General features: G+C 42.0%; 1 protein-coding gene across 1 annotated transcript in view; it reads left to right on the forward strand.

Moving 5' to 3' along the window:
- The first annotated feature begins 12,098 nt into the window (after window positions 1-12,098).
- The window catches only part of PCOLCE2 (procollagen C-endopeptidase enhancer 2), a 64,272-nt gene continuing 63,126 nt past the window's right edge, over window positions 12,099-13,244 (forward strand). Inside the window, exon 1 of the mRNA XM_073674679.1 lies at window positions 12,099-12,345. Within this exon, the coding sequence (XP_073530780.1) occupies window positions 12,263-12,345 (83 nt within the window). The 5' untranslated portion in view covers window positions 12,099-12,262. The remainder of the gene's footprint in view (window positions 12,346-13,244) is intronic.

Below are 13,244 nucleotides of genomic sequence, written 5' to 3' on the forward strand. Positions count from 1 at the left end.
TTAGTTTTAGTAATCTGTAGATAAAATGTACTTTCTTCATCTGGCATTATATCATCATCAGTATCATAGCAGCACACTACCTCAGTATTACATCAGTTCATTTCAGCCCTGTATATTGTCGGGGATGGGGCTGAGTGCAATACCTATTACAGAATGTCTTATATTGAGCTGTCTTGTGTGAGTGTCAGTTTTTACTTTATTTCTGTTCATGGGGCAGCTACAGTATATACCAGGGCTATATATCCCACCCAGACATGAGGGCATTTGATACTATGTAAAAGCACACAGATTTGTCAGGACAGAAAAAAAAAGATTGCTAATGGGCAAAAGAATAGATACACTCAAATATTATAAGGTACACCTATGTATACAGTATATACAGTGGTGCTTGAAAGTGTGGGAACCCTTCAGAATTTTCCATATTTCTATATAAATTTGACCTAAAACTACATCAGATTTTCATGCAAATCTGAAAATGAGATAAAGAGAACCCAATCAAACACATGAATCAATAATAGTTGTATTTTTTTAATGAGGAAAAAATATCCATTATCACATGTCTACGAACTGTTAGGATTAGATAATTTGAAGGATAAGTTTGAGTCTGGTGTTTTTAATCAATGGGATTACAATCAGGTGTGAGTTGGTGATATGTTTTATTTAACCCCTTCACGCCGCAGTCAATTTCCGTTTTTGCATTTCCGTTTTTCCTCCCCTTCTTCCCAGAGTCATAGCTCTTTTATTTTTCTATCCACATAGACATATATTGTATTTTTCGGGATGAGTTGTACTTTTGAATGACACCATTCATTTTACCACATAGTGTACTGGAAAAAGGGAAAAAAATTCCAGGTGCGGTGAAATTGTGAAAAAAACACAATACTCACACTGTTTTTTGGAAATAGTTTTTACGGTTTACATTTTGTGGTAAACATGACCTGGCAATATGATTCTCCTCATCAATACGATTACGGTGATACCCAACATGTCTAGTTTTTTTATTATTTTAATGGTGAAAAAAATCAGAAGTTTTCATAAAAAAAAAATTCGGGTTGTGTCACCATTTTCTGAGACCTGTAACATTTTTATATTTCTGCCGATGGAATCTATGATGGCTTATTTTTTGTGGGGCAAAGCGACTTTTTATTAGTATCATTTTGGGAATCATCTGACTTTTTGATCGCTTGTAAGGCTATGTGCCCACGTTGCATTTATGAAGCAGAAAATTTCTGCTGCATAAATGCAAGTCCTCTCCCGGAAAAACGCATGCGGAATTCCGCACGCGTTTATCGCGCATTTTTCGCGCGTTTATCACGCGTTTTCCACATGCAGAATTGCCTTGCGTTTTTTATGCATTGGACTAAGGCAATTCCGCTTGCGGAAACGCAAAATTAAATGACATGCTGCGGATTTTTGAACGCGGCATAAACGCTGCGGAAAAATCCGCAGCATGTGCACTTGAAAAATGCTACGTGGGCACGCAGCCTTACAGCCTTTTTTGTGGAATTGTGGCAACAAAAAAAAATTAATTTTGGCGTTCTTTAATTTTTTTCGTTTACGGTGTTTATCGGTTAATTGTTTTTATATTTTGATAGATCAGACTTTTCTGAATGCACGATAACACATATGTGTATTTTTTTTTATTTTTTTAAATATCTTTTTTTTCAATGTGGAAAAAGGGGTGTGATTTGAACTTTTAGTTCTTTGTTGGTTTTTTCATATTTTTTAAAACTTTTTTTTTTACTTTTCACTGTTATTATTAGCCCCCTTACGGGACTTGAAAATACGATCGTCCGTTCGCTTGTGCTATATACAGCAATGCCACAGCATTGTTGCATATAGCAAAAATCACGGTCTCCTTCGAAGCCTGGCCACAGACAGGGTTTCAAAGAGAATGACACGCAACCATGCCGTACGCATTATAAATTACGCTGTCAGGGATCGACAGCAGCATTTAGCTGGTTAAGAATCACTGGCTGAGCACCACTCCACCCGCGATTGTTAGCGGCAGGTCCTGGCTGTAATACACAGCCATCACCTGCCAGGCATGGGGCAAGCTCGTTGTGTGAGCCCGCTCCATATACCCGCTTCCGACTTGCCCCGTACATGTATGGCGGATGTCTAGAAGAGGTTAAGTAGTAGAGTATCATGGAATAAACAATGGACATTGTTGTACTCTCGACAGTGCAGCTTACATCCTTCCTCCTCTTGACCCCACACAATCCACATCATTCTGATGAAGGTCTGGATATAGTACCGAAACGTTAATACTCGGGATTTATTGGATTGCATGAATAAACATTCCTTTTTTCATTTCATCCATTGGAGTGCCGAGTTTTCATCTACCTACTGTTACAAATTGGAGCTCTCCTTGGGCACTTACCCATCTCTTCGGAGTGCAGAATACCATTACCTACTATTTGTCATGTGATGGCCAGACACATGCTGGATGTCATAGGAGACATTCATTTGTACTATATACAGCAAAACTGCTAATATTGCCAGTGGCAGATGCACGATTAGTGCAACCTGTGCAGCACAGGACCAGTGGGTAAATAAGCCCATTTTCACCCCCAAAACAGCAGATAGCTTCTGTCACAGACATATTGGACGGCAATGGGCCTGTATACTGTTTTTGCGCAGGATCCTTCTTCTGTTTCTGTCCACCCCTGAGTATGGCTATATAAAGTACAAGCAATTGTAGGATCAAGTGCCCTATGAGGACTACAAAATAAAGAGAAAACTGTAAAAAAAAAACTTTTAATAATTTTATTAAATATGAAAAAAAAAGTTTCAAATCACCCCCTGTTTTGCAGTTAAAAATAAAGAAATGTAAAAAAAATATGCACATACATATTTGCTATTCCAGTGTCTGTGAAAGTGCAATCTATCAAAATATAAAATTGTTTAATCCTTGCGGTAAATGTCCCATGGTAAAAAAAGAAATTGAGACACCAAAATTTTGTCGCTGCACCTCTAACATAAAATGCAATAATAGTCAGTCAGAACATAGTATGTACCACAAAAATGGTATATATAAAAATACCGGCTCACCATGCAATTAACAAGCCCTCACTCAGCTAAATCAATGGCAAAATAAAATAGTTATGGGACTTGGAAAATGACAGCAAAAAAACTAATTTATTTTTCACAAAGTACAAAAATTTTTTGCACCACTAAAATATTGAAAAAAAAACTGTACAAGTTTGGTATCTCCAAAGTCGGACTGACTTGTAAAATAATTTTCTCAGCTCATTCTTACTGCACAATTAATAACATTAAAAAAAAAGTAAGCACAATGACGGATTTGCTTTTTTTCACCGTTTCACTGCACTTGGAATTTTTTGGCCATTTCCTTTACTCTATGCGGTAAAATAAATGGTGTCATTCAAAGCTACAACTTGTCCCACAAAAAAAAATGTATATGTTGGCTGAAAAATAAGAAAAAGCTATGGCTATTTGAAGGAGAGAGAACAAATGTGAAAATGAGAATTGCCTGCGTCATTAAGCGGTTAAAGTTTTAAAATGGCCAAGTGAAAATCTTGACCATTATCCTATAGAAATGCTGTGGAAGGACCTGAAGAGAGTAGTGGGAGGACACCCACCAACATAACAGAGTTGAAGCGGGCTTGTAGGGAGGAATGGGCTAAAATTCCTCCAAGTCAATGTGTAGGACTCAACAATTACTGGAAATGTTTATATACAGTTATTGCTTTACAAAGAGGGTCACACCAGATACTGAGAGCAAAGGTTCACATACTTTTGCTACTCACAGGCATGTGATATTGGATACATTTTTTTCTCAATAAAAAATGACAAAGTCCATGATTTTTGACTTATTGGTTTGATTTCGTTCTCTGAATCTACTTTTAGTTTTAAGTCAAAACTTATGGAGAAATATAGATAATTTTGAAGGACTCACAAACTTTCAAGCACCACTGTACATTCATTGAAATATCTGGTAATGTAGTGTTATGGTAAATATTATGGGCAAGAAGATGAACTGTTCGTTATTCAGATCAAATAACAGAATAAAGAAGAAAGGAGATCTGAGTGACTAAGATCATGGCTGATGATGGCATAAGAGTAATTGCCTGTTCTCAGACTGAAAACCCCCTTAGGGTTCACTCACACTGGCGTGTAACTCGGCTGAGTGCTATCTCATGTTTTATCACATAAAGTCTACATTATGTACACTCAGAGTTTCAGTCAGAAAAGTGGGACTTTTTTTTTCTCACTTGTCATCCATATACAATCCATTTTTTACAGCAGCAGCTATTAATTATTTACAGGAGCATTTACAGTTCCCTATGCTGCATGATTGCAATGTATCTGTAACAATTGGATGCTGTACTGTGGCATTTTGCGCACCCATAGCCTTGAATGGCCAAGTCTCATCTGATTTCCGGAATAAACTCGTGCATGCTGTGACTTTCTTCACACGTAGATCGCTCATCTGCACTGCCCCATTGAATAACATTGGTCCGAGTGTAGTCTGTTTTTTCCACAGATATGACTCATACAGAAAATACAGTTGTGTGAATGAGCTCTTAGACTGAATACAGTTTATTAAAGACCTTTTTGCACTGGACAGTTATTGATTCATTCATTTTTTGGTGATCATAACAATAATCACCTAGTGATAATAGCGGAGAAAATCAATGCTAAATAGTAAAATAATGAATTCCCTTTATTCATCATTAATCACCCTGCTGTAAATATCACCATACATTATCTGAATAATAATACCATACAATAACTATATTACACCATATAATAACTATATTATACTATATTAGTATGTGGCGCCCCTGAGGGTTCAGTCGACACAGGGGTACTGCACCTCAGATAGAGGTGAGGTATCTCCTCTTCCAGGTAAGGATTGAGCATCTCACAGGACCCCACTTCACACTCAACACTACACCACTCCTGTCCTGTAGGGGGCCTAAATGCACCAGGGTGCTGCCCCGGCCCGGGATAGAGGAGATGGGGGGAACCAAAGATAGGGGGAACCATGGAGTGGGTCAGGGTGGAGGACACACTTTTAGGAAACACTTATTGATTCATATTTAATCTACGGCCATCTTAAGTTCAAGGTCTTTTGATTGTGGTCTTCTGCCAGGGTCCAGTAAGAGTCTGCAGCTGACTGAAGATACACGGTCCTCGTACTCTGGCCTTGAGAAGAGGAGCGGGTCAGAGTTAACCAGTGTCTCTACCCGGTCAAGGTCCTGACCTAAGAAGGCCTTGGAGGGGAGCAGAGGAGATAGGCTCCACAGGCAAAAGGATCCCAGGGGGATACGGACGGAGCGGAGTCGCCACCTGTATTCTTTATTCTCGCCTAGTCAGAGGGACTCCTGCTGCAAGAGGGGTGACCGGCCCCCGATATCTGACTTTGTTACTTCACGTCTCAGTCAGAAAAGCCCGGAGGCTTAGTGGATCCCAGGGGGATACGGACGGAGCGGAGTCGCCACCTGTATCTCTCACACTGCGTTTATCCAGTGGGACCCGGCCTTACACCACGTTCGAACTACACACAGTCAGGAGAAGACTCAGTGGGAGAACTTACTAAGGAGAGGAACACACCAGCGGGGTCTCGACAGGTGCTCCTGATCTACCTGGGAAGTGCTGAACCCCCTTCCCGGTGGCCGCAGTACGCCATGTGTAGCAGAGAGAAGCTTTGCGGCTGAAAGTTCATCTAAAGTGAGTAAAGACCCGGATGACTTTACACACCGCCTCAGCCTGTTATTTCCTGCGCGGCACTGCACCCACCATTCCTTCACACACTGCCCTGAGGCCCGCTCCGCCTGTGGGGAGCCGTCCCATCTTAGCTGCCCATAACACCAGCCTCAGTGGACTGTTGCAGCGCTGGTGTCCATCACCTGAAACCGCAGGTGGCGTAGTCGAAATACCACTCATCCTTGAAAGCCCAATACTTTTATGTGACAGCCCTGGGCACGGAACGGGTCCAGGCCATGACTGCATCCCCCGTAACCCCTACACTGACCCGCCTCCGAGTAACCCCACCGCTCAGGGAGGGCGAGGCGTCACAAGTACATGATGGTTATTGTGATACTTGTACTTCCACAACATGCAATGTGAAACTCAATATCAATGGCTTTGCTGCAATATGTGATTCTTCAGTGGATTTCATCCTACAATTCCCAGCATGATTCAATAACTGAAGACCTGAGTACGGAAACATGTAAGGGGCAAATGGTACCCTTTTTGGACTTCTACTTTGTCCCTTATATACTGTATCTCTTGTCCCTCCCTGTTTCTTTTCCTCTGTACATTGATTTATTTCATGTATTGTGCATGCTTGCAATGGTGCTTATGGCCACTAGATGCCACTGCAGGGCAATAGATGATAAAAGTTGCTGCCCAACAGCAAAGTTTCAATGTGTGGCCTGGACCACATGGAGTGACAGGGAGGTCTGAAAATTTGGGGGTACAGGTCGTAGGCCCTAAAGATCCCAGCTAAACTGGGGCAGCCAAAGAGCGATGCTGGAGCCACAGGAGTAGAGGCAGCTTCCTGGCTGGGTGCAGATTTTTTAGATGAATGTGTTACCAGGTGCCAGTACCCTGAGGTACAGCGACCCTGCAGAAGAGCTGCGGTGATTGATAAGAGCATCTGGAGTGTAAGGGCGCTGAATGCAAGCAGAGGCAAAAAATACAGGACTCTCAAAGACGCCTGTGTTCAGGGAAGACACATTGTACTTCATTACCAACGTATCAGACTCTCGCCTACCGTGGAAACCTTCAAAAGGAACCCGAAGACCCACCTCTTCCGACAAGCCTACAACCTGCAGTAACCACCGCTCCACCATACTGCTGCATGACCAGCTCTATCCTCACCTACTGTATCCTCACCCATCCCTTGTAGACTGTGAGCCCTCGCGGGCAGGGTCCTCGCTCCTCCTGTTCAAGTCACTGTCACATTGTGTTCAAGATTATTGTAATTGTTCTTATATTATACCCCTTTTTCACATGTAAAGCGCCATGGAATAAATGGCACTATAATAATAAATAATAATAATAATAATTTCTAGCAATCTTATAGGAGTAGGCCACTGCTTGGACAACCCCTTCTTAAATATTATATTCCCCAGTGTAAAATAATCATAACAGATATTTACCTCCGGTTCCAGTGATGTCAGCGCTGGGTATCCCCAGGCTCGTGTGACATTGTTATGCCACATGAGCGCTGTAGGCAACCAGTGGTCACTAATGGGCTCCTTTTTTCACACTCCCATTGGCAAAGCTTGGAAGTCTGAAGGAAGTGTCAGAACTGCAACACATTAGCACCACTGATTCTCTACAGTGCTCACATGACATAAAAATGTCACACGAGCCTTGGGACACCCGACGCCGACATCACTGGAATGGGAGGTGAGTATAGGTTATTTTACACTGAGGAATATAACATTTAACAAGGGGTGTCCGAGTAGTGGAAAGCCCCTGTAAAGAGACTGGAGAAGTTGTTCCAGCATAGGTCAGAGACAAGAGAGAGACGCTTGCGGCTGTTATTGAATATCCATTGACAAGTTACACCATAGATTGCAACTGTTTTAGAAGTGTGTGCCAAATTCCTTCAGTAAAGAAACCATGATCCGCACTGTGTGTCTGAGCCATGTGTCGCCGGCCCACCAGCCACAGCTGCTGCATGAGAGCGGGATAACGCTGTATTCTGGCCACTGCTGCAGCTTTCAGGCTGGATGAGAGAGACAGAAGTGGACTGGAGCGGTCGCCTTAGTAACCGGTGCACACAGCAACGAGCGAGAGCTGCACCTACCGGTCACCTGACAGATCTAACTACCTGTGCTCCTCAGGTCACATCACTGCCTTCCATAGAGTCACAGCTCTCAGCTTGTCATCCCACAGTCCCCTGCTGAGACTTGTAGTCCACCCACCAACACAGTCCTTTCTGCAATGTCAGCAGTTGTATCATCACAATATCTGAGACGAACAGGAATGCAACTGTAGCAGGTTTCCTGCAGCAACCATCTCATGGTAACCGCAGCAGAAAGCGTGGACCATGGCACACAGAGGTGGCATTGACCATGGCACACAGAGAGGTGTAAGTGGCTATGTCACACAGAGAGGTCTAAATGGCTATGTCACACAGAGAGGTGGCAGTGACCATGGCACACAGAGAGGTGGCAGTGACCATGGCACACAGAGTTGGCAGTGGCCATGGCACACAGAGAGGTGGCAGTGGCCATGGCACATAGAAAGGTGGCAGTGGCCATGGCACACAGAAAGGTGGCAGTGGCCATGGCACACAGAAAGGTGCCAGTGGCCATGGCACACAGAGGTGGCAGTGGCCATGGCATACAGAGAGGTGGCAGTGACCATGGCACACAGAGAGGTGGCAGTGGCCATGGCACACAGAGAGGTGGCAGTGGCCATGGCACACAGAGGTGGCAGTGACCATAGCACACAGAGAGGTGATAGTGACCATGGCACACAGTGAGGTGGCAGTTGCCATGGCACACAGAGAGGTGACAGTGGACAGCTCATGGGCCCCAATGCAAAAGCTCCAACAGGGCCTCCAATTATTGCAAGTGCTTTAAGGCTGCCTGCCCACGATGCGTTTTTTAAGCGTTTCCGCAGCAGCAAAAAACGCTTAAAAAATGCATGGTAGTAGGCCTGCCATGTTCCCCAATGATAATCCGCATGTGCTGTGCACATGCTGCGCAAATTTCTGCTACGGATTATCATTGCGGAAAAAAACGCAGCACTACCGATTATTTTGCAGAAGCGCTGTGTTTTTGCCACCATTGACTTGCATTGGAATGCGTGGATTACGCATCACTGCATATGTAGATGCGCATTCCACGCGTTTCAATTTGCGGATGGTACCCGGGTGTGGAGGACAGGAGACTCTCCTCCGGACCCGGGTACCATAGAAGCTGTGAAAAAAAGAATAAAATAAAAAATAAATGTTATACTTACCTTCTGATGGCCCCCGCTGCGCTCATCCTCCCATGCCGGCAGCTCGCGATGGACTGAAGGACCTGCGCTGACGTCATAGTCAGCAGGTCTTTCAGTGTACCGCGATCTGCCGGCAGCCAGGATGGAGCGAAGCAAGACTACGGGGGCCATCAGAAGGTAAGTATAGATTTATTTTTTTATTTTATACCATTCTTTGGGGTCACACTATATAAATCCATGCCGTTTGCATGGATTTATATAGTGTGACCAAGTTGACAAGCACTTTCCAAGTGATGCTTGGAAAGCGCTTGACAACCTGCATGCAGAAATGCATGTGAAGAACGCTTCACATCCGCATGTCCCTGGCATGAAAAACGCATGTACAATCCACATGTGTTTTTTTCTGACATGGAGATGCAGAAACGCTCAGGAAAAAAACGGAGCATTTCTGCATCGTGGGCACATAGCCTAATAGTAATGGTATTTTCAGGTAGGCCAAAGGGACTTTTTGGGCACCTTAGGCTCCTGGTCCCCAGTTGTGAATGCAACTCCCGCACCTACTGTAGTTATGTCCCTGGCCATGGCTCATGGAGCATGGGGCACTGTGTACTAAACACAGATGGTCAGAGCATCTTTGCTGCAGACCCTGGCTCTACCAGTTATAGGCTCCAGCCTACAGCAACTTTCCCTTGTGCTCAAGAAGCTGCCAAATTTAATTTAAAAAAAAATCTAACAATTTATTAGTTTGCACTAAGTACTGCCACCCTAATCACCTACACACAGGTGCATAATGCCATTTATAGCCCCACTCAATGCCTAGTTGCGGGCCCAAGTACATTAGAGTGACACAAACTCATGTAGATACTTTTGATTTTAAAATTTTGATTATAAATGCACTGACCCAATAAATATTCAGATTCCCATGAACCCATTGGATATATGTGACTGAGAGGCTGTATAATTATAAATGCAGAATAATGAATGGTAAACCTTCATGTGAATGAGTTACACCAGCAGAGTACTACACTGGGTTCTCCTTGTCCGCTGAGTGGGCACACTTGAATCGATGCAGATGTCAGTAGTACCCCATACCCTTGATGAAGCCACAGCAGTGGTGAAACATGTCAGCGAAGTGCGATCTTATTAATTATCTTGTAATTGCAGCTTTTTCACCAATGCTGGCCAGGCTATACTGCAGGCATCCAAAAAACACTAGTGAATTATTGCCTCTATAGCCAAATGAATTTCATCTTTCATATTGACATACATCATATACTACTCTATACTGGAACGCTATAAATATAGACAATACTATATATAATAGATGCTCCTGTTTATACAATGAGTAGAGGAAGCTGCAGTTTTTAATCTCCAAGTGAGGATATGATTAAATATCAATAGGAGTGCAAACAAGTTATATTTTAGTATTTTGTTTTCAGTTAGTGGAAGTAAGTTTTGTTTCTAGTATATATACATATCGATCCACCGTCTGTAGATCCATTTTCTAATCAGATATGCAGATAATTGGACAGTATTTTGGATCTTCACTGGACACCCTTCATCCAGCAGGATAGCGGATCATGACACAAGGCACATGTCGCCTGAAGATTCTTCCACAGTATCAGTTCAGTAACACAGTAAATTATTGTAACTATGTATAAGCTGGGAACTCCTTTATATGGCTTTCTCAAAAGTAATGCAATGTATAATTAAGTGTCCGCCCTCCCCAGAGCCTGACAAATAGTAGTAATAAAGCTGTCAGGGCCCAGTTGCTGGTTACTGTTGACTTAGCTGTGCTTGTAGTGATGTAACAAATGAGACCAAATCACAAAGTGCCAGAGGAGGATGAGCGCGTGGACATGCTAAATGTGCTGGATGCTCTATAGGTAAAACGGAACGGGACCTTACATTAGAAGAAACACATTCTCTGAGAATTTATCCTTGGACAATGTGTATTTTTAATATACATGTCAGGATACAACCTAAACATTTGTTTAAGCTTTATGACAACATTGGCATTTCCAGAATAACAAAACTTGATGAATATACTTGATGAACTGGACTGTGGTTTCAGCTGGAAAAAATCTGAATTTTCACATGATCCCCAAATAACAATGATTATCGGCTATGTTCACACATCCGGTTTGGATTTGTTTGTAATAGATCCAATTGAAGATAAAAAAAAAAGGAACAAAAACAAATGCAAATGGATAACAAATGAGCTGCAAAATTTTTGTTTTGGATGGACCTTTCAACGAGAGGTGTAAGTGCTTGTAAGTGTTCGGGGCAAAGTTGCTTCAAAACAGATCTGTTAATTATAAAAGATGACCATCCGTTATTATCCATTTTCGATATACTTTAATATTTAAAAAGTAGAAAGCGTCCATTCTGTCTGCTATTAATTTATTGGATGGAAAAAGAAAGCTGTGAGGACTAGGCTTTTTGTCTATCCAAAAAAAAAACAAATAATAGACTGAACGATAACATTTAAAAAAAAAATGGATGGATCCTGTAGCGGGACGCTTTATTTCTGCTTTCGTCTACTCCTGGATCAGAAAAAAAGTAAGTAGAAGTGTGAACATTGGCTAATATATATATATTTATGAATGTATTAATCATATATTGTCTTATAGTTTAGCCTTGGTTCACACTTCTGTTTGTACTTCCATTTTTCTGGTCCGATTGAGATTTGTATCACAGATATATATATGTGTGAATATATGTATCTTCATCTATCGATCTATATCTGTGACACAGATTACATGACCATGGATACCTTAGTCTACAGTGAAGCATCAGAGAGGTCATATATTAAATAGAAGCTGCAACCTATTTGGCTACTGTAGGTGACTATGTCTGTATATATGTGAACCCCACTCACCCCAGACCCTTCATTATTTCTTGTCTAGTTCTGTGCCCTAAATATTTTATCATAGGAAACTTCTGATTAACAATTATTGTTCTTCCCATGCTACTTTTGTTCCTGTCAGTGTATTACTATGCAATGCTAGACAACCCAATATAGTCTAAATCACAACATTTGTTGAATCTAGAATAAAATATGCATATGCAAAAGCAGATGTGAAGGAGTTAATGATAGCCTTTCCAAAAGAAGCCAAAGGGGAGGAGAGGGGAGGATCAGAATTTAGGGAGAACTGGATCCCCTCCTCCTCAGTACTACAGGAACAAATGGGATATTCATCAGGAGCATGTCTATGCCAGAGAACCTCCCAGAGGGAAATGAGTAGAGACTCAGACTATAGGGCGATCCTCCTTATAAAGCCCCTGCAGCTTTCCAGCTCATACACCTTCCTCTAGTGTTACAGTCATGATCCCTGGACTCAGAGTGCTGCTTATGTGCCTGCTCCTGGCTGCTCAGAGCTCTGCCCAGCAGCACCAGCCCAATGAGAGGTAAGGAGAGACTGTGCCATGGGGAGCTCTCACCCCTACACATCACACCATGCCCTGCTCTGCCACTCATCACATCTGCTGCCAACCTGCTTTGTCTTAGCTGTTACTCTTCTGTTTTTGGGGGGAGCGTATAGTACAGTAAATTATCATATTGAATGTATCTTTTTTATGTGAACTGTTACATTCAGCGTACAACTCTGCGGATTATGTTGGTGTATAATAAGTGATTGGTTTTAGTAAATATGCATGTTGCATATAATTTATTTTATAGTTCTGGAATCAATATATGATTTGGAAATGTGTCATTTTGGAAACTGTTGTAGCCTTGAGTGAGTTTGTCAGTGGTAGCAGTGCTGATTGTTTGCCACAACTCATTAAAATATTATGATGCATTACTTGTAGATATCAATGGTAAATGCATTATGTTAACTTAAGAGTTATTACGGTGAAGCCATGTTATCTGTGCATTATCTAATCGATCTATACTTCGATCTGTCTGTCTACTTTCTTACTTTTTATCTATTTTTTTTCTACAGTGTATTGGTGCTGTTCCAATTTTTCTGCCTTTATACCTATATCTCTATCTATTTATCTATCTATCCATCTATCTATCGTATCTATCTTATATACATATTCATTAACACACATAATTTTCAATCAATATGTATCCATCCATTCATTTACTCATTTACATGTATTAAGGCAGCACGGTGGCTCAGTGGTTAGCACTGCAGCCTTGCGGTCCTGGGTTCAAATCCCACCACAGACAACATCTGCAAGGAGTTTGTATGTTATCCCCGTGTTTGTGTGGGTTTCCTCCAGGTTCTCCAGTTTCCTCCCACACTCCAAAGACATACTGATAGGGAATGTAGATTGTGAGCCCCAATGGGGACAGTGAT

This window comes from Phyllobates terribilis, unplaced genomic scaffold (genome assembly GCF_046119375.1).
Source record: "Phyllobates terribilis strain yellow unplaced genomic scaffold, ASM4611937v1 Scaffold_3__8_contigs__length_932513732, whole genome shotgun sequence".
In the NCBI taxonomy this organism is placed as follows: Eukaryota; Metazoa; Chordata; class Amphibia; order Anura; family Dendrobatidae; genus Phyllobates; species Phyllobates terribilis.